General features: G+C 34.4%; 1 protein-coding gene across 2 annotated transcripts in view; it reads left to right on the top strand.

The window, feature by feature from the left end:
• The window catches only part of LOC148946892 (uncharacterized), a 64,631-nt gene that overhangs the window by 1,785 nt on the left and 36,613 nt on the right, over positions 1–26,233 (top strand). For both annotated transcript variants that reach the window (XM_089096709.1, XM_089096707.1), the window contains exons 2-4: positions 7,332–10,518; positions 13,977–14,136; positions 22,497–22,610. In XM_089096709.1, coding sequence (XP_088952835.1) covers positions 7,337–10,518; positions 13,977–14,136; positions 22,497–22,610 — 3,456 coding nt within the window. In that variant the 5' untranslated portion in view covers positions 7,332–7,336. The remainder of the gene's footprint in view (positions 1–7,331; positions 10,519–13,976; positions 14,137–22,496; positions 22,611–26,233) is intronic.

The raw sequence follows: 26,233 nt of genomic DNA, 5'->3' as shown, positions 1-26,233 counted from the left end.
TGTACTGATTGTACATTTGAGAACAGCTTAGCAAAAGCTTTTGGACATTAGCCTACCTTATATGGGTTTAAATGTCAGATATGACCTTTAGGTATAACAGTGATGATATAGTGGTCCCAGAACAATTCACCCCCTCTTCTGGGTTAAGGTTAGCCTACTTAAAGATTGATAGGAAGAAAAGAACTGTAGGCTACTATTTGATTCCATTCAGTACTCATTCCAAATATAATAATCAGTGTTTTACAATTGCCCCCCATCCCTTCTTAATGGGGCTAGATATAGCCCTAGGCTAATATGAACTAACTATACCCTAGATGATAAATTAAAGAAGATAACCAGTTGTTTAATAGGATGCTTAGTCACAATTTGAACAGTTAGAACAATATGCCCCAATAACTATTAGTCTAGAAATGTATGAAAATTCTTGCCTATTAATATATAGGCTAGAATGTTTTTATCAGCCAGATTTTTGGGTTCACTTCTATTGTTTCCTATATGCTTAAATCATTCTTGAATAATATACATAAAATCCTAGTTTAGGGGGGTTCTTCCAATCTTGTTGAAGTAGGTGAGTAAAAGTTTCAGGAATGAGCTGAGGACCTAAAATATAACCTGGGAAGGTATTATCAAGCTACTATCTCTGCCTGTTTCTTATTTTTATGGTTCAAAACATTGTATAGACTACATGACAGGTTTAAATGGTAGAAAAAATGTTTTTTTTTTAAGATTGAAGTCAGTCAATTACAACTAGCCTAGTTTTAACTGTTAGGTGTTCTCAGCTATCTACAGCATGTCCAACGTTAGGAAGCTGTTATCTGTGTTTTGGAAATGATTCATTTTAGTCAGAATATTTGTCTAAGATTAGGCACTGTCCAAATACTTCAGATTTTACTACTACTAACAATTAACTGCAGCACAAAGCCACCCAAGCCCAACACAGCTATTTACATTCCTCTATTCCAATCTATTCAATCCCTCCCTCTTTACACCCACCCAGAAAGTTCCCATTTCCCTTAAATCATTCCTTACAACATCTTCCCACCCCAACTAGGGATGACTTGGTTTTTATTTGGCCTTAGACATTTGGCAAAAAAAATCTACTGTTTAAGATACAGTCAGTCAGTCAGGTACCCAAAACAATCTTTAGACAAAAAGTAACAGCAAATCCATAAATTAGCTAATCCTGGTATATGTTCTAAGGCTATATCTGACCCTATTTGGGAGGGACTAGGATACAATCTCAACAACAGTGATTATTATGTTTGGAAAGAGAACCAAATAGTATATTTTTCTATCCAATTTCTGTCCTATAAGCAACCTTAATTCTTTTCTAAACTAAACAATATAGCACAACGCAGTGGTGGTTACCGGGCCTTTTGTTCCTAGCCGTCCTCTCCCCGACTGTGTAGCGATAACCCTTTGCTACATAATTAAATTTACATTTTTTATTAGTTCCTTTTTTTTAATGGGCATCACAAACCAACAAAAATAATTATAAAAAATAATACATTCCATCAGAATTTGGAAAGTTTATAAAAATATAGATGATATTCTTCTTGACAAGTTTGATAGTAGATCAGATAGATGAATGAAATTTTCAAAAATGGATCCACAGCTGAAATCTTGACCAAGGAAGGGTCCTTTGAAGGATCCACATGCATCCTTTCAACCTCCAAGGGAACTGGCCTTTGATGACGTTGTATAAGTCCAAAGAAGTATGTGTCAGACTCATGTCTTTGCTAAGTAATGGTTATTTAGTCTTATAAGATTTATTAAAAATATTTATTAAATTTGAAAAAAGATCACTATTATGACCTAAAATACTATTTTTATCATTGTAATTGTGTTTTTGAAGCATCAAGTCACAGAAATGTAAAATAAAATCAAAATTAAAGGACAAATTTTTTTGTTCAAAAGTTATGATTTATTCTATGTACAATATTTTAAGCGTTTCAAAGCTCAGGTAGGGTTTCAAAAAAAAGAAGGAAAAAACTGGGCAAAATTTAGGATCAGATTTCATTCCAGAATGTATTATACTTATAACTACACTAATTCACAATATTACAAAAAGCCTATTATAAATAATTTTTTTAATAAATTATAACATTACTTGAAATTCTATTAAGATCCTGAGGATTGTGCTCTTGTAACCTACACTCAGGGGAACACAGATCGAAGTAGATATAGCCGAAATTAAGGTAGATTAGGTCCGTCTGGCTTGTGATATTCTAAGCCTATAAAACTTCAAGAGAGAAGATATAAGAAATTGGAAATAGTGCTGTTTCTGAACTTTTTGTTTGGTATTATTTGTAATAACTTCATGAGTGGCCTCTTGTTCTGGCAGTATTATCAAAATTTTTCTGAATTCAGGTGCTAGTGTGCTAAAATAACAGCTCCTCTTTTCTTTATTTAGCTGAGAGTGAGAAGTTAGAGCCTCTCAAGACATGATGGGTTATCACGTGTCTTCTATGCATTTGGTGACATTTCCTTGTACACATTCCAGTGCCTGCTGATTCCCCTTATTGAGATGGGTGACAATTAATATATTCAACTCCACTTTATGTCAATTAGCTTTATCATAATAGCATTTCACTGACTACTGAAGGTCTGGTTGATTACACCCAGTTTTACTTGACCTTTGCTGCAGTTGTCAGAGTGTGGCTAATAATTTGAGCTTGTTATCCACAAGGATTCCAAGATCCTTCTCAGCATTGCTTGTGAGGAGGGAATATTGTGATCCATCTGCTGAGGCCATGTAGTGTTTAAAATACATTTAGTTTTCAGTGACATGCAAATGATACTATGGCCTTTAGAAAGTTTATAGGGTGATAACCCTACTCCTATTTTAGGAATTTCTGCTAGTTTTAAATTGGAGTTTATTATTGATTTTCATTTCTGTTTTTTTTTAGGATTCATCTTAGCCATATCTGTTATACTTGTGTAACAGATACTGCTTTTGTATCTGCTTTTCTCAAGTTTTGACAGGTTTCTTTACTTTTCTCTCAGAACTTCTTTTTTAGGAAAAAAGATCTTTTTTTCCTAATAATTAAAAAAAGAAATCCTGAATTTGATTTTCAATAAGGGGAGCTTACTGATATTAAAAGAAAAAAAAGCCAAGAAAAAACAAAAAAAGAAGAAATGGTCTGTAAAGTTGCAGGAAATGCTCAAATGCACAATTTAAAGCAGCCAGTTGATGATTTTTTCAGCATCAATTTGGTCAAAATAGACAAGTAATTTATCAAAATACAAAATTGTCTGCAATATTTATGATGTTTTTTTCTTCACACAATACCTCTGGGGAGGAGGGGGAGGGATTTAGCCTCCTTCTTCCCCTTTGGCAAGAGCCAAATAACGTTTTACAACTGTAAAAAATCCAATGAAGAGCCACAGCTAGATTTTAAATGCTAATATCCTTTAAAAGTATATGTTATATTGATTTTATAACCCTAACTTTCAGTTTAAAACTAAATTTCTTGTAAGCTAAACTGTTTAAGATAGACACCACAATTTCTCCAAATAGTTTGTATTTTTAATACAAACTCTTTGATATTATTTACTAAGAATGAGTACTACTTTTATTAATTTGTATTTCATGACAACTTGTTTATCAATGATGTTTTTGGTGTTACATCTCTATTGATAGTTTGGATATGTTTGGTCTGTAGTTGCTGGTTTTTAATTTCAACCATGATCTCATCTCTTCATCATAACTGGTTCCTTAATGTACTTTTGATACAACTGATGGGAAATGCCTGGTCAGTGGAAAATAATGGTGCAAAGATAGAAAGGGTGACAAATGGTATCTTATTGTTTGATCAAAGGATTTAGGGATACTATTCTATGTTATGAAAATTTAAAATCTTGTTTTTCTATTTAGTTCAGTGCAGTCCAAGGTTGTATTTTTGCCTCTGCAGTTCCTCTTAATTTAATGGTAGTTGTTCAAGTTTTGTCTAACTCATGTTGTGGTTTTTCAATTCTAACTTTCCCATCTCTAATTTCCAAATGTCTATATTAAAGGTTGAAAATTCATGACAATTTAATTTCAGTATAAAGGATTTTTTCAAGAAAATGTTGCTTTTGTGACTCTTAAATTGTTGAATTTACTAGAAAAAAAATCTCATGTGAATAATCAAAATGTTGAAGTAGTCTTTTTCTAGGTGGCTCTCCTTTTCATTCATATGCATTAAGAGACCATGGAAATTGATCAAAGTTTTTCTTTCATTGTCACACATTAAAACAGTGAATTTACTCTTAATTGCCCCTGTATCTTCTAGCATGGGTCATGTCAGTTTGGCTTTTTGTAAATTTATATCAATACATTGCCACTCAATCAAATTATAAAAAAAATGAGAATCTTATTAACCACAATTTCCAACATCTAGTAAGAATCCTATTAAGGAACCTCAAAATTAAAAAGGCAAAAACAAATATATGATGCAGTTCTCCTCTTTCTAGAATGTGGGACCCATTTCATTTTACTAAATTATTTCCATGATATAATCTACTTTAACTAAATGTTCTTCTATTCAGTAGGGAATAAAATCAGGATCTATGAAACTCACTAAACATAAACAAATAAATATCACAGATGAAATTAGGAAGAAATATCAATAACATCAAAGAAGTACTTATATCTAATTTAAATGAACAATGTGTTCACTTTTTTCTCAACTCTATTGGTAGAGAATTCAACACCTGTCACATGTGACATTAAATTAGAAATCAGCTCACACGGTTGTCCTGAAATGTGCAACCAACAGCTACCAATTGCCTTGTAAAACAGTTTCTATAAACATCAAGTCAGTAGACAGTTCAGAAATTTATTATCGAAAATCAATCAAGACCCCACAGAAAGGTTGTCAAGTGACAAATATGAATGAACTTATTTTACAGGACCTACCAATGTATTAATCAGATAACATAACCATATATATTTGTTGTAAATTTTGACATAAAACTACTCAGACAATACGATGTGTGGTATTGAATAAAAACTAAATACAAAATTTGAGGAATTGTGATAGGATTTCCCTGCTTCAGCTTTTTCAACAGTCTATTTTCTTTTGAAAATTTTAGACCAATCAATGCTGCATGACATTTAAATGGTAAATTTTTATCAAGATAAACACTCAAGTAGTGTCTTTGGAATAACCATTTTCTGGTCTTATTATATTTCCTCTCAAAGTACTTATTCCAAAAAAAGGACCTACATGATTTTCATGTTCTAGAAAATGCCAAAATATTAGATTTTTTTTTCATTAATTGATGCTTTCCTAGCATCCATCCAATTATAAATTTTGCTCCATTGTCATTTGAAGGTACTTTACTAAGTTATCCATTTTAGTATCTGGTGAGCAATTGCTGTATCATCTGCAAATTCTTGAACTAGTTCATTGTTACTCATTACAATATCAGACTCCACCAGTAAATTTCCAGACTAAAGATTGCAGCCTCTCCTTGATGGTCCTTTTAGGACAAACTGGATGTCATTAATGTGTACTATGAATATAAGTGGCCCCAGAATAGAACCCTGTTGGACACCACAATTCACCTTTCTAGTATTTGATCAATTTTCATCATCTAGCATTTACCTTTCTAAATTCATATTTTTAAAATTATATTCAGACACAGGAGTAAAACCTATAAAATCACTACACAGAGGCGGCAGGGAAGTCTATATTTTAAATTAGCACATGGAACAGAATTTACTGTCATCTTTCCTGTGTCACTAAAACAATTTGTAAAAGTTTTTGTATATCCCTTTCATCTTCTATGTGTTCATTTTCATAAATTAAATTGAGGCTTCTATAAAATTTTTTAAAATGGCTGCAGTGCCAACGTAATTAAAGTTTCAAAATGAGAAATGGCTGGGAAGTGATCTAACATGTCGGAAAAATAAACTACAGCTTAGTATTGACAAGATCTTTAAAAAACATCAATAAGTGGATTTGATGATTTTGTAATTTCAGTAATTATTGTTACTACAGGGTATAAACAATAAGCAGCTGTAGTTGAAAGTATACAATTGTCTCATGATCTTATCGAAGAATGTTTCACAGAAACAAAATACATACAGATCTGCCACTGGAGCACAGAGCTGTACGTAACTAAGAGATGAACACAGGCAAATGAAGGTCCGCTAAGCCTGATACAAAGTACACGGGCTTTTTTTTAGGTAGTATATTCATCAAAAATTAGTAGCGAGATATGGGGTCTTTCATATCATTAAACAAAAATTGACCGGATCAGTTTTATTAATTTCTGTTTCAAACAGAAGAGAAATATCTAGCATATTTTTCTCGAGCTGCTCTGAGTCTATAACAGATCCTCGATCACCATATCTTGGAGCTTCTGGTGCTTACTTCGACCCTGAGGTGAAATATGTGCACTAAGGCTTTCCCTTTTTTTGTTATTTCATGAAATTCAGCCACACTTGACATGTTTAGGCTAGTTGAAGGATGCAAACAATTGTGAAAAGCCCAAGGTTTTTCTGGTTATTGATTTTGAAGCTCTGCTATGTGTTTAATTCCTGCTTCACCAAAAGGATATTTTTCACTGAATGAAACATGCTCAAAGGTGTAATGTCTTTCTAAATTGCTTCTTTTTTTGTATGAGTTATGTTTTTCTTGCAGATCTAGCACAACAGTAGCCTGTCTATGTTTTACTAAAATCAAAACTTTTGGTCCATTCAGCATTCATTTTTCAATTTTCATCTTCTGGTATTCTTTGCCTCTTTTTTTTGGTGAGGGGGGGCATAGGAAAGGAGGGAGGGATGTTGCAACGAAATTTTAAAACCACCTCAAATATTATACACAACTCAGCATATTTTCAACATAACATCAAATAGTTAGCAATTGCTAATGTTTGCACTACTATCAAATAAAATATCTCACTACATATATAGAATCACTACCCCTGACTGTTCACATCCATTTCTCAACTTTCAAGCTTGACCTTTATCTATTTTTGTGTATTTTTTTTTGCCTGTCAATCTACAAGTACAGGTTCTCTAATAAGGAGTTTTATATCACAAGGAGCATAATGCTTGCAAGAGTAAACCAGCAATATTCCTCATGGAACATAAAGGTCTTCTGAACATAAGCAAACAATGAAAGAACAAGAAAATAATCAGCGTTTTTCCATGATTATGTGGCTAACCTAAAATATAAAGTTTTGCACAGTTAATAAAGCGTTCATAGGGAGCCTTTTGATGGTCTTGTAGTGCTCGGGATATTTCTGTTTTCCTATGTATGCACATACAAATGAAAATAAAGTACTGGTATGGAAAGCAGATTGTGTTTTACTGTCATTCTTATTTTATATTATTTCAGGTAAGATGATTTCGGCTGATGAGGAGGATGTTTTGAACATTATTCCAGCAACAAACTTAAAGCAAGAAAAGCACAAAAAATTGAAGCAGAAACATAGTACAAATACTAATACCCTTGCTGTTGTTGGCTTAAATGGATATATCTACAAAATTCCTTCAAGTTTTGTAACTTTTACACAGACAAAACCAACTATATCATATTCTAGGCAGAAAGTTGCAGAAATTTGTGTCAAGCCCCCTCCTGGAAGTAGTCAGGGAGAAACTCTGCGAGATTTGACCCCTTCCAGGCTATCAAATCACGATTATAAAGTTGACTTCGAAATTGATAATTCTCAATCTGGAATTGTAGAGCTAAAAGAAGATGAAAACGGGATTAAGAAAAAACGAAAAAAGAGCCATGAAAAACTAAGAAAACCTAGTCCAAAGAAGAAAAAGAAAAAACGTAAAATAAAAACTAAGAAAGTAAGGAGGGCAACAAAAGTAAAACATGGCAAAAAGAAAGGAAGCAAGAAGTCTAAAGAAGTTACCAAGAAGAAGAAAAAGAGAAAACGCGATAGAAGCAAAGAATTTAGCTCATTAGAAGAAGAAGAGTCTGCTTTAAAATTGAAAAAGGTCTCAGAAAGTGTTGATGGAAAAGAGAGAAAGAAAAAACATAAAAAAGAAAGGAGCAGGAGTCCCTCATTATCAATGGAATTAAAGAAAAGAAGATGTGTAGAAGCAGAAGATACTTTTGTAAATGATGTTTTTGCTAATGGTCATGCATCTCCAAGCAATCATCCACCTTCTTTCATTGGAGTGGACACTAATATTGAAACTATATCAAAGAGCAGTTTTATTATTGAATCAGAAAATATTTCGAATTCTGCAAATGATATTGAAAGACAATTCACAATGTTAGATCACTATAAAAGTGATGAAAGTGAGGTAGGTTCAAATGGTTTTTGTAAGACAGTATTAGATAGTAGTGTAAAAGATGTAGTCTTAACAAACCCTAAATCTTCAGAAGACCAAGGTGCTTCATCTCCTGAAAAATATGATCCTTTTCAGTGTGCTGATGCTGACATTTTTAATGATGATACTCAGTCTGAAGAATCATCAAATTTAAGTGAAATTTATAATGCAAATGATTCTTCCTCTTCTTTACTCTATTTTAATAGAAATGAAGTAAAGGATATTGACGTCGTTCCCAATTTGACTCCCACTCAAATTGCAAAAGAGATGCTCTCTTGCAACAGCTATAGTTGTGATAAAAGTTTGACCAATATCAATCATGAAATTGACAAAGAAGATAGTGCTCCAACAAAGAATACAGTCGAAATTCAGAATCATTTAAGTATACTTGACGAAGAAACACTTCTTGATAATGGACTAGAAGATAAAACTCTATCCAATAAAGCAGAAGATGAAGTTGGTTTAAGTGATGAGAGTTTATGCAAAGATAATTCCCATTTTGAAAAATTAAACGTCAATGCTCTTCAAAGTAATTGTTTGACTTCAGATTCCCCTCAAACGTGTATCAGACTACTTGAGTCATCAAGTCTACCCACTTTGCCACCCCCAAGTGAAATACCACTTCCTGAGCAAAGTGTAAATGAACATGAACCTGTAGAACTATGTGCAATTCCAGTTCCACAAGTGCCTAAAAATAACTTAGGGGAAAACGTGTATCCACTATTACCAAAAACTCAAAAATCGAGAGCTGATTTAAATTTAGCAGAATTATCTAACATAAAGTTGCCATTTACTGGAAAAAAAGAAACTTGCATTTCACACAGGATGCCTAGTTCTGATTCTCCTTCAGCTGACCTGTACATGTCTGATTCTGTAAAAAGCTGCTCGGAGGTTTCATTAACGATGCCTGATCCCATCAAAATGAATATCCAGCCAGCTAAAGAACCTGTAAGAATAAAATTTGCATTAAAGACACTGCCTTCTCGCATCAGCAAACTCATCAAGTATCAGGAGGAAGAAGAGGATGCTCAGGATTCAAAATCTGAAGAGAATAATTCTGCTACAGCAGATGATGGAAAGCTAAGTTTTGATGAAGAGTCTGCAAATTCTGCAAGTGCAAATGAACTGAATTTTACGTGTGATGAAGTATCTGCTAATGTTCATATTACATATAAACAAAATACCTATGAGAATTTTTTGTCAACAGTACAATCGATAGATAAATTAGAAGATCCTTGTTCTCACAGTTCTCTTGTATGTCCCAAAGAAGATAAGGAAGAAGAGCTAGATGAGTCTATCAAAGACATACATTTTCAGAATAGCAAGGCCAACATAACTGCAAAACCTTTGGTTGAAAGTACAGATCATTCTCCTCGCAGAACGACACTCTCCAGGTCGCGTTCTCCACAAAAAATTTCACGGTCCCGGTCGCCGTACAGAAAGCAACGTTCTAGGTCTCCACAGAGTAAGCGGTCTTGGTCACCAAGAAAAAAGTCTATATCCCGTTCTCCTTTAAGAAGGTCACATTCCAGAACCCCAACCAAAAGATCGCCATTGCGTATTTCACCGAATCAGAGAGCTCATTCACCAAAACGATATCGTCATGCATCACCTAGGAACCGGCGACGGTCCTCTCCTCGAAAAGGGGGTTCTTCGACGTATCATAACCGTTCATCATCACCAAAACGACATAGATCCCCTCGGCGAAGATCGCCACAGAGGAGAACGCACAAAAGACTATCGCCACAGAGAGCATCCATACGAGAGTTATCACCTAGAAAGTCTCCAATAGAGAAAGGTTTTAGGAGGTCTCCCTACCTTGAAAGAGCAGCATCTCCAAAGACCAAAAGATGGTCGCCAAAAAGAGTTTTTAAGCCAGTTTCTCCCATAGTTGCACCGCATTCTCCAGCTCAGCTTTACAGACACCCATCCCCAGTTCCAAGCTATCACCCTGTTCCAGTACTCAAAGAAGTTCCAATAGAAGATAGGGCTCCTGAGTTTAACAACTTGCAACCATCTGCTATTGAGACTATCACGAGCATTGAAAGACAAGAGGTGATTCCCCGGCCAAGAAAGGAAGCAATTCATAACACCGTCCTTATAACAATCGAGCCTCAGGCAATTCCACTGCCAGAACCTCCGACCAGTCCTGTGGTAGCGCACAGCGAAGAAATGGAAATTTCGTCTGTAACTAGTGAAGAGATGGAGCCCGAAAGAAGAATGTCTTTAGATGAACGGTAATATTACTTATTTATTCATTATTAGTTTTCTGAGACATTGATGTATTCACCTTCACGCTTTAAACTGAAAATTATTTCAATTACAACTTACTTTACTCTTGTCAAACATAATTGGAATTCCACCTTTATTTTGCTATCTAAAATAAAGTCTGTCAGGGGGAGAATATGCTAAGAATTAAGCAGAAGTAGGTGTCATCTTTTTTTTTTAGTTTGTAAAACATCTATAAATAATGTTACAAAATATGCTTAGAATTTATTTTAGAGATATATGTTCCTGAATGTGTTTACTTTTTTATGGAATGTATTTGTTTTTGTACGGCTTTGCCTCCATTTCCCTCCCGTTTTTTCCTTTTACTAATTCCAGAGAGTGCTTCATGCCTACTAATTTTTTTAGTAGAACATTAATCAACTACTAATTTTTTCCACATTCTTGCTTCCTCACAGGCATATTGTTAATCAGAGGGGGGAGGGGATAAAGGGTCCGTGTCCCTCAATATTTCAGAACTGTGGTTATTTCCAAATATGTGTCATTTAATTGTTTGATTTTGCTCTTTTGATGAGCCCCCCCCCCCCCCCCATTGTGCTAACGTTCTTGTTCTCCAGGCAAAATTATTCTCTTTTTTTTCGAAATCACGAGAGTAAGCAGGTTCAAGTCTCACACACCCGTGTCAGTATAAAAACGTTCTTTTTCATTTGCTATTATTATAATTATTTGATAGTTTTCGACATAAGTTACCTCTGGGATTATTGGTTGGATGACTTGGATTTTTCTTCTTTTTTATGTCTCCAAATGTTTTTTCGCACTGAAAGACTAATGTTAGAATTGGATAATATTTATGCTGGGAAATATTTAGCTTTTGAATTGGGACTTAAGCTGTTCTGCTTTTTCTTTTTTTCTTTTGTGTGTGAATGTTTATGAAGAGTGAAAACTGAATAAAATAGTTTATCAGGAAGATTCCTTGCAATTAAACTGTCTTCAGTTGTTATAGTTTAAATTACCAAATAAGAAAATTAGGATAAAAATACGATAATATACTCCCCAAAACTGCACATAGGGAGGGTATTTCTGAAAGTAGCCTGGAAGGACTTGACTCTTGGAATAATTGAAAAGTAGTGACCTTGCCGATTTTTCCCCCTCCCATCTCTTAGGAAAAGCGATATGACTCCCTCCCGCAGAGATTGATCCCGTCTGTATCTATGACTATCCCTCCCTACAAGGACGATTTATCCAGTACCATAGTTAGAACATAGCACAAGGCTTATTAGTGAAATTGTGAAATTATTTTTGCATTTATGTAATTATACAGAAGCATATTTTCCTTATAGCTATTGGTATCATGAAAATAAGATAAATCTTGTATATAATATGTAAGTTCAGATTTTTCAGCTATTTATGTCTTTAATATTAGTATTTTTGATGTTTAGATTTACTCCCGCGTAAGAGCCTAAAATACCGCCGTTCACAAAATATTTAGTCAATCATTCATAGAGAGTGGTAAAAATCAATTCTTTTCATATATTTTCACTCAGGGGTGCACCTATGGCACCCCCTAGAAAACTCATTTTTACTAGAAAATTACCTTAAATACTACTGTGAAACTGGGTATTGTCAGAATCTATATTTATTGATAGCAAAGGAATTATAACAAATTGAAAAGTTTTGCTCTTCTTAGTATTCACATTTTGGTAACATACATTACAAGAAATATGCTATTAATGCCTAGTTTATATAAATTACTTAGTAGTATTTTCTTCTTATTTTTAAAGCTAGCAGTTAACAAAATTTCTCCATATGCTTGCTTTTTTCCTACTATTAGTTTAAAAAACCTTTTCCACGAAATAAGTTTTTCAAAGAAAAGTAAAGAGCTAGACGAAACAAAAAATGAGCAGAAATAAAGTCTAATAATTTCCCAAGCGTAAAAGTACCACAAATCACCATCAATAAGTAAAGAAAGCCTAAAACGAACAGAAAGTACAGTAAATAACCGAATCAAGCTCAAATCGAGCCGAAACTATTACAAAGAGGGGTAAAGCTAACGACCCCTGTACTTTCTAAAGACTAGAACATAATTTGAACATTTGTTGGTGTTCTGAGAAATAAGAACATACAGCTCAAAATAAAAATTGTTTTCAGTAAAGTGCAAATACGTTCTGGTCTTTAGAAGGGACAGTGGTTGTTAACCCTACTCCTATTTGCGGTAGTTTTGGCTTGGTTTGAGCTTGACTTGGTCATTTATTGTAATTTCTGTTCGTTTTGGTATTCATTTATTTATTGATAGTGATTTGTGGTAGTTTTATGCTTGGAAATCCATTTGACTTTATATCTGCTCAGTGGTTTAGTGTCATTCTTTACTTTTCTTCGAAAACCTATCTTTTTGGAAAAAGTTTTCTTGTTAATTGCAGGAAAGGGCCAAAGAGATGTTATTACATGCCGTGTGCTACTCATCATGATGCTCAAAGACATAACTGATGGAATAGAAAAAAAATGCACACTCTTAAATCTGCACTTTAGAGCATTCAGGAAAGAAAGTTTAGCATTGATCTTTGGCACATCTAGTTTCTTCTTTGGACTGCATAAAAGGCTCAGTAACCTTGTATCTTATCGATACAGGTTCGATACTAAGTTCCCAGGAGGCAAAATTGGAGGTAGTTTGTTCCATCCAGTATTTGGACATACTGCTCTGACCTTTGAACTACTAATCTGAAAAAAGATGGGTGGGGCAAGGGTTCTTTAAGGAATTTATCCCTGGGGCTGGTCATGACTCTACAAAGCCCATTTTTGATCCGTCAGTAAGTGTAACATGGGATGTTTAGATGCTGCACTAACCGTAAAAAAATATACTCTTTTGATGCATAATGTTTAATTCGGTGACAACAAAAGCAGGGGGAAAACTTGGCATTCACTGAATATTATACCCCCCCCCCCCCCAATACTCCCATTTTGCGTGGGTGTCAGTTTTGCAAAGCGTGAGAAAATAATTAAGACGAAGGCACTAATGATAGAAATGACTTATAAAAAAGGTGTTTACACGCCTTACAAGTCAATTGAAGATCATTCAACTTTTTTTTATGCCAGAAAAAAAAATAGCACCCGATGGATCTTTTCTTATTCTTTTTTTTTATGATTTCAAGTAAATGAGGTTTTAGTCCTAACTGCTGTTTCGTATGAGTTTTGCTGTTAAGTAATATTTTTTCTTAACTAGCGTAGCTGGAAATATAATTTTATTCCTAGCATAGTTTTTTATGCTGAGATCAAATATATAATTATAAGTATTATAAATATAATTATAAATTTATTCCTAAAAATTATAATTTTAATTGTTACTTTTAGAAATAAAAAAGGAGCACCAATGGGTTGGTTGCAAAACTGTAGCTGAAGTATTTTTGCGCACTTAATCAGGCCATAGAATGGGAGCGCAATACGGCTTATATTAACTATATCTTGTTTCATTTAGATTGAAAGTAGAACTAGGTGTAGGTGAGGAAGAACCTGCGCCTAGTATTCCTCTTGGCGGAGGGGGCTGGAATTTCAACGAACCTAAGCAATTTAGTCAAGAAGGTAGTGAACTAATAAGGCATTACATGGAAGAATTAGAAAAATACTATGCCACTCTGGTATGTCTTTTGCATTATTAATCATTTTGATTTTTTTTTTTTAATTTAGAAGAAATCATCTAAATGGTAAATCTGAAGTTACAGACCTTTTTTTTTTTTAAGTTCAAGTTTCAATGATCTATATTAGAAACAAAATACATAACTTACATAACATTTCTGCCAGGAAAGCACAAAAAATCTGCTTGGCTAGGGCATGACATTAACTAATCATAGGCAGCGCAATTGCGCTGTCTAAGTAAAGAACGATGTTGCCACAATATATTATTTTTTTGGTTGCTTGGTTGGTTGGTTTTAGACCAGGGCACTTCGTATCGAAGGAGTTGTCGTAGAAACTTGGAAAAGGGCTTATTCGATTGAAAATTGGAAGGGCTTGTGCCCTTTTTAATAGTCGAAAGTAATTGGAAGACAACTAACACCCCTTCCACGCCCACCATTTAACCTAACACTTCCAATCAAAATTTTGAGATAGCCATTTTTTCAACGTAGTTGAGAGATCTAGAAATTATGACTTTGAGGAGGACACTCCCCCAAAAGTCCTCAGAGCAAGGCTTGAAATTTACTCTCTGGAGTCATGTAAGGTTCTTATTGAAAGCGTTTCCAAAGAAGTTTCAAAAAGGGTCCATTCAATTGGAAATTCACAGGGCCAGTGCCCTTTTTAATAGTCGGAAGTAACTGGAGGGCAGCTAAGCCCCCTCTCACGCCCACCATTTCCCAAAACTCATCCAAACAAAATTTTGAGGTGGCCATTTCGTTCAACGTAGTTGAAAGTCCTGGAAATTGTGTCATTGAGGATGACAAACCCCCCACAGCCCTCAAGGTAAGGGCTTTAGGTTATGCCCTGGGGGCATATAAGGTTTTTATAGAAAGGTTTTCGGTTGTAGAAACCTCAAAATTGGTTCATTTAATCGGAAATTGAAAGGGCTAGTGCCCTTTGTCATAGTAGAAAATGATTGGAGGGCAACTAACCCCCTATCACCCCTACCATTTCCCCAAACACATCCAATCAAAATTTTTAGATAGCCATTTTTTTCAACGTAGTTGAAAAAATCTAGAAATTATGTCTGAGGAGAACACTCCCCCCACAGTCCTCAGGACAAGGGTTGTAATTTGTGCCCTAGGGGCATATAAGGTTTTTATTAAAAGCTTTGTCGTAGAAACTTCAAAAAAAGGCTCATTCATGGAGATTTGAAAGGCTAGTGCCCTTTTTAATACTTGAAAGTGATTGGACGGCAACTAACCCCCATCTCACGCCACCGTTTCCCAAAACACATCCAATCAAAATTTTGACATATCCTGCAGTTGAATGGAAATTTGGTCTTTGAGGATGATACCTACACCTCTCAGGGCAAGAGTTGTAAGTTATGCCCTTGGGGCATATAAAGTTTTTATAGAAAGCGTTGTCGTAGAAACTTATAAAATGGGTTCATTCAATTGGAAATTTAAATGGCTATTGCCCTTTTTTATAGTAGAAAGTGATTGGAGGGCAACTAACCCCCTCTCACGCCCACCATTTCCCCAAACACATCCAATCAAAATTTTGAGATAGTCATTTTTTTTAACGTAGTTGAGAGTTAAAGGAATTAGGTCTTTAAGGATGAACCCCCCCCCCCCCCACACAGCTCTCAGGGTAAGGGTTTTAAATTATGCCCTGGGGGTATAGCAGTAGGGTTCTAAATACGATGCTTTCTAAAAGCCAGAATATACTTTGTACTTTACTGAAAAAAATTCAAATGAATTTACTTGAAAAAGAAAATGTGCATTGTCAGTTTAATATACATATGCTCATATTTATTTCTTAAAATTTTAACAATTTTTGATTTCTTAAAGTTATAAAAGTGAAAACATTTAAAAGAATTTGTTTCAGTAAATTGCAAATTATATTCTGGCTCTTAGAAAGCATGGTGTGTAGAACCCTACTCATATTAATTTCTGTTTGTTTTTGGTTTCATTTATTTATTGATACTGATTTGTGGTAGTTGTTTGCTTGGTAGAATATTTGATTCTATTTTTGTTCATTTTTGGTTTAATGTATTTCTTTACTTTTTTTGAAAAACTTATTTTGTGGAAATGTTTTTTTTTTAATTAATATTAATTAAAAACAAACAGAAACAACAAATTAACTGAATGTATCAAGAAGAAAAAAAAGAGGAGAAAAGTCAACCAATAAATAAATCAACCTATGGTCTAAACTTTAAAGTTAAAAAAAGAAGAAGAAAAAAAAGAGGAGAAAAGTCAACCAATAAATAAATCAACCTATGGTCTCAACTTTAAAGGTAAAAAAAGAAGAAGAAAAAAAAGAGGAGAAAATTCAACCAATAAATAAATCAACCTATGGTCTCAACTTTAAATGTAAAAAAAGAAGAAGAAAAAAAAGAGGAGAAAAGTCAACCAATAAATAAATCAACCTATGGTCTCAACTTTAAAGGTAAAAAAAGAAGAAGAAAAAAAAGAGGAGAAAAGTCAACCAATAAATAAATCAACCTATGGTCTCAACTTTAAAGGTAAAAAAAGAAGAAGAAAAAAGAATTCATTGTTTTCATATTTCTCGTTAGGTGTGCACCTTTAGGAGTTTCTCGTTAGGAGTCGGACATTTTCTGCTCAATATTTGCCTTTTCAAGCACTTATTTATTAAGTAACTTTAATGTTGTTTTTGCTTCTTTTTATGGCTTGTTATGATAGGATCAGAGCATATCAGCATCCAGTTTGAAATGTCTGTATTTGTTTTTGATCTCAGCAGTTGTCCTAAAATAAAATAATGTGAGAGTTTCAAATTTTTGTTTGTGATTAGCTTTCAAAATATTATCATTCAATCGCCCTACAGGTAAAGAATGTTTTTTTTTTTAACATCATGTCCGTGAATCAACTGTTTGTGGACCTTTGCACTCATTCTCTACCAGACGAATAGTAAGGTGCATAATCCGGCCATTTTATAGCAGGATAATTTAAGCTAACATACGAGCTACATTACACGGTGCCCACTTGAAATCACGTAAAGAACATTTGAGTACATTTTGACTTGTTCAGGATTCAGTCTCGTTGTTGTATAAAAAATATTATGAAGATTTCCAAACAATGTCTGGTTGTATTTTCTTTATTACTATTAGCGTTCCTAGAAGCCCCTTCTCTTAATAAAAGTCTCAAAGTGATTTTGCTTTCTTGTTTCCATAGCTTTCTTCATTCCTCCTTGCCCTTTTGCTTCCCATTCATTCAACTCTGGTTTTTCCAATATGTTCAGCAAAATTCAGAAGCTCTTAAACCTGCCTGTAGAACATATATGCCAAATCTGTAGGGCCGTGTATCACCAGGTGAATTTTTCTCACTTTTTAAAAAGCCATTTCGTATCCTTTGGGGTGGTTCTGCAAACATTGCAGGCTTTTGTTCAACACCAAGATTGTTAAAAATGAAGGGATATTCGAAAGACTGTTCTAATTGACGTTGGTTTACGGAAGCACAAAATTGCCAGAATATTTTTGAACTGTTAGCTAAAAATATTAAGTCCCTCTCTGCTTTAGAGCAAAATGATATGATCGAAAATGTCAGTAATATCACCCGTGAGACAGCCTAAAAGATAGCTCTAAATGCGAAATTTTTTTTCTTGGTGATCAGTACCAACATTCTTCAATAACCAGACGCCATCGTCGGTCATTCCACATCGACTCTTGTTACTTGAGCAGAGACGCTTTGTGTCAGAAAACAAAGTCTACTCCAAAACTTTGTTTCATTCCTATATTTTGAGAGTTTTGTGATAAACTCGGCATAATATTTAATCAATAAGTAGCAGTATTTCAAGTCGTGCTTCTGGTGCCTTGTTTTATTATTGATGCTGTATTGACTGAGGTTGCGATGAAATCGCAAAGTTACCAGCAGTGTTATCTCTGGGCCTAATGTCCTTGTTGGGCTGGCTGTGTCTAAGGTAAATGGAGGTATGCGTTCGATTCTTATCGTCCTGATAGCAGGAATGGCAATTGGGGTCGCCCAAAAGCTCGAACAATACCTTTTTTGTATTTCCACTAAAAGAAATAATAATAATAATAAAAAATGCCGCTATCAAAGATTAAAATAATACCTTATTTGTATTTTAATTTAAAAAATAGAAAAAAGAATTATTGCCTTCCTCCCAATTTGTATTCTTGTGAATTGGCGCAACTAACTGATAAAGGTTTTGAAACTGTGTGTTACAGTAATTTTTTCCAATTTCGCATTCATTTTTAACTCTATTCTCCAATCTTGCTATTGCTTGGAAATATGCGGAGCATTCATTTTGCGTGCTAAAACGACTGAAATTCTGCCATTTAAGGGGCACATTGGAGGGAGTCACACATTCTATCAGTCGCAATGTTTAAGTAAATTTGGACTTGGAATCATCCGGAAACTGAAGCGAGTATTTCCTTTTTCTATCCTTCGTCTTTTATACTTCTCTCTTACTTATCCTTATCTGCATTACTGATTGTCTGTCGGGATGTCTACATTTCCATCTGTAATTGGATCTGTTCACCACCTTCAAGAGCAAGCGGCTAGGGTCCTACAGTTAGCTACTGAAACTTCTGTTAATCGCCTGAACATCAAGGATATATTGTATTTTGTCAGTATCTTTGCGGGCATGCCAACACTTTTATGAAGACCTCCCATGGGGCTTTTCTAGACTGCTTCAACTTGTGAAAGAATTTAATCCAGCCGCAGTTCATAATCGGGATGATGTAATAGTTCCGGCCACTCCCTCAGTTCGGTCAGACTTCCCTCTGGTCGTGACTGTGGGGTATGCTCAGAACTCAATTCCAAAAGTCGCAGACGATTGATTCGTTTAAGAAGCACATGACAGGTTTTTTGCTAGCAGTTAAAGATAGATAAGATTTTATTAATTGTTGGGTATTGTTTAGTTAGTGTTAGTTTCTCGATGGCATAGAGAAAAGTTTGCCGCGATTGTCAGGTGACTGAGAGTTCACCGTATTCGTGTGAACGGTTGGTGAGTTGATTTCTTGTTCCTTATTCATTTATTTTCTGGTTAAGTTTAGTATTAATGTTAATTGATTATTTTAAGCTGTTTCCCAAATAATGGGCCACCGAGTCCTTTGGGATATTGTCCTTTTAAATGCTTATTTAATGAAATAAACGGAACCTGGACTGGGTTTTTAAACCGAAAGTCAATCTTTTTATATTAAAATAACTTTGGAAATTTTAGATGGGTGCACTGATGGTTTATTTGGTTAAGTATTTTTAAATAAATCCGTTCACCGAGCCAGAATTATCATATTACATTGACTTTTTTGCACAATGATATAAACTAATTTTTCGCATCTTTTTAACCCAATATCAAAGTGTTTAAAAAAAAAGTAAATGTAATTTGGTACATAGATGAAGCTAAATATCAGTTATCGAATGGTGAAAAATTTTGTCGTTTTACTCTGAAATATCAGAATCGTTGGACTACAAAAAAATCACATGCTAAAAACTTGGAGAGGGAACATAGAATAGAATAGAATATGATTTATTGGCTAAAATAGCACAAAAGCTAGCATAAGCACGTCAGAATTACAATAACAAAATAGATGCTAGGGGATAAACATAAAAAAAAAATAAAAAAAATGGATCAGTATTAAAACAGATGTTAGAGGATAAACATAAAACAAAAGTTAAATCAATTATTAAAATGGGAAACAAAATAGGGGACAAAAGGGTTTTTGTAGCTCATGGTCATCATTTGGGGATACAGGTCCAGTTGGGTATTTGGAGCTCTACGACCATTGAGTCTTGTATTAGGAAGGATTGGGGAATTTTCTTTAAAGGGAGGGAGAAAACGTCGATGATAGTCAGAACTAAGGCACTTGTGACCAAAGTTCATGGTGAGGATATGACGTCGTGATTCCAATGTAGTACGTTCAAGTCTAGCCAAACCTTCATCGTATCTAATATACGCCGTCCCCAGTATAATTTTTATTGCTCTTTTTTGAGTACTTTCAATTTTAGAACATTGGTCTTTGGTCAACCCAGGGTGCGAGACAGGGCCAGCATATTCCAGACAGGGTCTTATATAAGAACAATAAATTATTTTAAGGTTCTGGATTGACATAGAGAACCGTTTGAGAAGGGAGAACGATTTAAGGAGAAAACTACCAGATTTAGATAAGCGGGAAATGTGGGAGTTCCATTTAAGGTCGTTGTCCAACTGCACACCAAGCAGTTTAATCGTATTTAAATTTGGTATACATAAATAATGATTGATAGGGAGTGTATTTAAAAAAAAAGAAAATAGCATGAAACTGCTTTTGGATATGCTTAAATTGAGTTTAAAATTGTCAATATTATTCTTAACACTGTTATTGAGTTAGTCGAGTGTAACATTTAAAGTATTAGATGTTTGATAAAGGTTCAGCAATGTCAATATCATCCGCAAATTTAAAAGAGTTGTTGCCATAGCTTGGTAAAACATTCTTAAAAACAATAAAAATGCTAAAGGACCTAATTAAGTCCCTTGAGGTGCTCCACTGGAAATCGAGGAAAAACCTGATGAATCCTCATTAGGGAGGACTGCACACTGTTTACGGTCAGACAAAAAAACTAGCAACCATACGTTAAACAAAATCTCTGGCACCTAAAGCCCTTGCATTATCAATAACTGTCCGATGATCCAAGTTTTCGAAGACTTTGCTAATATAAACGAAAACAGTTTCAATGTAGGAACTATTTAACTCAAGATGTTTGAAAACAGTGTCAAGTATATAAATTAAGCATTGCGCGGTGCTATGATTCGGCCTAAAGCCAAACTGATTTGGGTTGATTTTATCTTGTATATCGTCAAAAAGGAAACTGAAAGTAAAATTTTCAAAAACTTTAGAAAAAAATGGAGATTTCCGATATTGGTCTTAAGTCATAGGGAACTTTTGGGGTTTTAGTTTTCGGTATAGGAGATATAATAGCTCGTCTAAAACACACTGGAAAAATAGCATTTACAAAACATTGGTTAAAAATAGGAGTTAGAAGTACACTTATATACTGGGCACATTCCACAATCAATTTGGTAGGGATATCACCTGGGTATAGTGACTTATTTGTGTCAAGAGTTTTGAGTTTAAGTTGGGTCTGATGAACTTCAATCACAGGAATGTCACCCACTGCACTGTTGGCCGGCATATGTTGGAGTGCCGGGTGAATTTTACAAATTGAAGCAAAATGATCATTTATGACATTCGCACCCACTGGGTCACCATTACTGTCCAGTAAGAAAAACTTTGAAGAGACCTTTTCCATGAGATCTTGGACACTTTTGTGGAATTTCTTAGGGTCCAAATACAATAACTTATTGAGCATGTGAGCGCCATGCTCCTTTCTGGCTTTACGGATTAGCTAACAACGATGTTTCTAAGTTTTCGAGATTCTTGGAAAAATCCTTCCTGAAAGAGTTTATCACGTTCATTTATTAGGCACAAATTTTTTTTATTCATCCACGGGTTGCAGTTAGATTTGCGAGTAACATTTTTCACTGGAAAGGTGTCACAATATAACTGGAAAAGTTCCGCTGAAAATTTAGAAGCCATTTCATTACCATTGGTAAGACATTGGTAAGCCCAATATTTGGAACTAAGTTTTAATTTAAAATGGGCGATCTTCTCGTCAGTAATAGGTCTATAAGAATAACTGATCAATCGCTTAGGGGGAAAGGAAGATAAAGGGGTCCAAAAGATGGATCCTTAAATTCATTTACAAAGGTTATACAATTGCAAATCCTCTTTTAATATTTGTTTTTCTTTTCGTTCCTTTTTCATGCGTGTGTGAGCGTATCGTCTACACTTGAGTTTTACCATTTCGGGAAAAAGAGGGTCATGTGCATCTCTAAAATAAAAAAAAAAGCTGTGGAAAATGTTTAGCTTTTTTTAATTTGTCAAACATGCAAAGGGTGTTTTTTTTTATATTTGAGTAATTCTTAAGTATGCATCGACATGGACATTGTTCTCCTTGAATCTTTGTGCTCTATATATGACTGAAAATATTGAAATGTCTCGTTTTTCTTCTCGATCATTAGTCACTAATTTTTCTATCTGATTTGATTGTTTGCTGTCTTTGTAATTGTAAATAATTTTTTTATCTGAACCAGTGTAGCAGTAACAATGTTTATATATATATATATATATATATATATATATATATATATATATATATATATATATATATATATATATATATATATATATATATATATATAAGAAAATAAGCTGTAGGAAGTTGACCCATCTCCAACCTTATTGGTAAAAAGAAACCAGTGTATATTGTTGTCATTTAACGTTTCCACACTTTCTAGATTATTGTACGGGTTGAATTTTGAGTGTAGTATTTGCCGTAGTAAACTTTTTATATTTTTTTCCTAGAGGAATTATGGTGGTTATGCAGAGTACCCCCCTCCAGTGACACTAGTACGAGTTCACAATACTTTAAGAATTATACCGACAGTGCCGGTTAATCTTTCTAGTCAAGCAACACAAGTAAGTTTGTTTTTTCTCCGTCTTACTTTTCTTTTTGCTAAGTATTGTCGGCTATACTAAATTTTGTTCATATATTTTTTTTTTTATTCGCATTGTTTAAAGGTGTATTGAGAAGTATGAATTTGTGAATAGAAGCGCAGCTACTTCGAAAGTATATAGCCTTAGCCTATGGTGCGAGCTTCCAACCACTTACACAGAAGTAGGGGCCTTGGGTGAAATCCCTTTAGGTAACAGCTCCGAAATCTCTATTTTGTGCATGCCTTTCTCGATCATATGTCGATGAAAAAAGATTATTTTCAAGATAAGGGAAACAGAACTCTGACCTTTTCTGTTTTCTGTGTGTTTGATGATACACACTCGAGAAGTGAAGTTAGGTTAAGCATGATGGAAAATACCAAAATATGATGAAGATACAATACTCTATTGACAAAATTAGGAAAACTAAAACCAAGAATTATGGTAGGGCGGGGGAGGGGGTGGTGCAGGGTCAAACATAAACATCAAATATGTATATTAAATCTTTACGGTCAATCGAAACATCAATTCTGATAAAATAGTCAATGATAAATGGTTAATCATTATCGGTCCTTAGGTCATTTTCCCGTATTTGTCACCAAGCTCTAGAGTAAGGTTAAATCTGTCGAACAAATAAACCTTAAAATGGGGATAAATCCATTTATTTAGACAGTAAAAAAACAGGTACAATAGTCCAGATATTTCGATCATATAGATAGCGACCGTCTTCAGTAGAAACACTAAAATAATAAAGTTGAAACTAGCATGTTTATACACAACAAAATAAATGACTTTTCGGGTCATACACAAAATAATGAACTTTCGGCTTATTCACTAGATTATTTTCAGAGAGAGTTCATTGACAAAGTCCATTCAAAGTCTTGATGTAACTTTTCTTCTTCAATCCTGTCCAAATGTAAAAAAAATTTCCAATGAAGGTGGCAAAGCCTTCCGTGTCTTCTAATTGCAAACCAAATGTTGAGTTTATAGTTGTTTACTAGGATGGTCTCACTTCCCCATATATACGACGTATTTTTGACGTAACACCTTTAATTAGGTATTGTTTTCTTACACCATTTTGCCGTTCCATGACGAACAAATAAACTTTCAAATGGGGATAAATCCATTTATTTAGATAGCGGAAAAATAGTTACAATAGTCCAGATGTTTGTATTTTTTGCCAGAAGAAAGATCACAGATGCGTGTTTATTTTTATTTTATTTTTATTTTATTTTTTTTTTTTTCAGGGGTGATCGTATCGACCCAGTGGTCCTAGAATATCGCAGGAGGGCTCATTTTAACGGAAATTACAATTTCTAGTACCCTTTTTAAGTGGCCCAAAAAATGGAGGGCAACAAAGCCCCCTCCCATGCTCATTTCTTCCCCAAAGTCACCCGATCAAAATTTTGAGATAGCCATTTTGTTCAACATGGTCGAAAAATACAATAACTAGGTCTTTGAGGATGACTTAATCCCCCACGGTCCCCGGGGGAAGGTCTGCAAGTTATAAACTTTGTACAATGTTCAAACAGTTCGTGGTAATGAACTGTAAGTAAGGAGCGACCCGGCTCAATAGTAACCGAAACTCTAAAAATGGTATTCTGATATCAGTAGATACATCATAAGAATCAGATTTTAGTACTGATTTCAAATATATAAGTTTCATCAAGTTTAATCCTACCCATCAACAGTTACGCGCCTGAGAAAATTTGACTGATTTTCGAAAAAAGAGAGAAAGACCCCCTAAAAGCTATTGAACCTTAATAAAAATAACATTATCAGATTCAGCGTATCAGAGAACCCTACTATAGAGGTTTCAACCTCTTATCTGCAAAAATGTGGAATTTTGTATTTTTTGCCAGAAGAAAGATCACGGATGCGTGTTTATTTGTTTTTTTTTTCCATGGATGATCATATCGACCCAGTGGTCCTAGAATAACATGGGAGGGCTCATTCTAACGGAACTTGAAAGTTCTAGTGCCCTTTTTAATTGACCAAAAAAAATGGAGGGCAACTAGGCCCCCTCCCGCGCTCATTTTTTTCCCAAAGTCTCCCGATCAAAATTTTGAGATAGCGATTTTGTTCAGCATGGTCGAAAATATAATAAATATGTCTTTTAGGATGATTTAATCCCCCAAAGTCCCTGGGGGAGGGCTGAAAGTTATGAACTTTACCCAATGTTTACGTATAGTATTGGTTATTGAGAAGTATGCAGACGTTTTCCAGGGAGATTTTTTTCTGGTATTGAGGGGAGGGTCGGGGGTTGTGTGGGAGGATCTTTCCATGGGGGAAGGGACATTGCTATGAAGGGGGTGCCGGATTTCCCAGCATTATTTAAAAAAAAATATCAAAAATTAAATGAAAAACAAACAAGTTTATCAACTGAAAGTAAGGAGCAACATCAAAACTTAAAACGAACCGAAATTATTAAGTATATGATTGGTTTTGCCCCCTAGTCAATACCTTGCTCTTTAAGCCAAATATTTTTTAGTACTTTCATAAGAGCTATTTATTCTAATTAACGGCCTTTGTGATTAACTGGTCATTTTTTAAGAATTGGAACAAAATTCGAACTTTAGCGTAAAGAGCGAGGTATTGACTAGGGGACAAACCCCCTAATATACGCATTAAAATACATGGATATAGAAGTTCGTTACGCAAGTTAATTCGTAAGTTACGTATATTTATTACTCAAAAACATTCATAAGTAAAATTAAACAACTTTTGAGAAAGCCATTTAACCAATTAAGAGTAAAATTAATATGAATTTTTTTTTAATTGTTCATGTATGGTGAGCAAAAATCAAAACCTCCATTAATTCAAAAACTTTCAAAAATTAAATAAAAAAAGCAAGTTTTTTTAACTGAAAGTAAGGAGCAGCATTAAAACTTAAAACGAACAGAAATTATTCCGTATATGAAAGGGGCTGTATCCTCCTCAACGCCTCGCTCTTTACGCTAAAGTTAGACTCTTTCTCACAACTTTATTTTTTTAAACGATAAAAACTTTAGCGTAAAGACCGAGGTGTTGAGGAGGGGACAGCCCCTTTCATATACGGAATAATTTCTGTTCGTTTTGATGTTGCTCCTTACTTGCAGTAAAAAAAAAAATTGTTTTTTTATTTAATTACATATAGTATTGGTTATTGGGAAGTACACAGAAGTTTCCAGGGGAAATTTTTTCTGTTAGTTGGAGGGGGGGGGTGTTGGGGATTACGTGGGAGGATCTTTCTATCGAGGAAGTCTTCATGGGGGAAGTGACATTGCTACGAAGGGGGTGCCAGATTTCCCAGCATTATTTAAAAAAACGATCATTTAGGTAAAAAGACAATTTTTTCAGTTGAAAGTAAGGAGCAACATCAAAGTTTCAAACAAGGAAAGGTTACTCCGGAATATAATTGGATTAGCCCCCTAGTCATCAGCTCACTCTTTACGCTAAAGTTTTTTGTACTTTCATCAGAGGTATTTATTCTAATTAACGGCCATTGTGATTAAGGGGTCATTCTTAAAGAATTGGAACAAAGTTTGAACTTTTGAAATTTTGACTAGGGGGCGAACCCCCTAATATACGTAATAAAAATGTACGAATGTAGAAGTTCGTTACGTAAG

This window comes from Artemia sp. Qi Xiang Cuo, chromosome 11 (assembly GCF_049724085.1).
Source record: "Artemia sp. Qi Xiang Cuo chromosome 11, ASM4972408v1, whole genome shotgun sequence".
NCBI classification, from domain to species: Eukaryota; Metazoa; Arthropoda; class Branchiopoda; order Anostraca; family Artemiidae; genus Artemia; species Artemia sp. Qi Xiang Cuo.
Note: the sequence above shows the minus strand (reverse complement) of the source record. Positions and strands in the feature narration are given on the sequence as shown.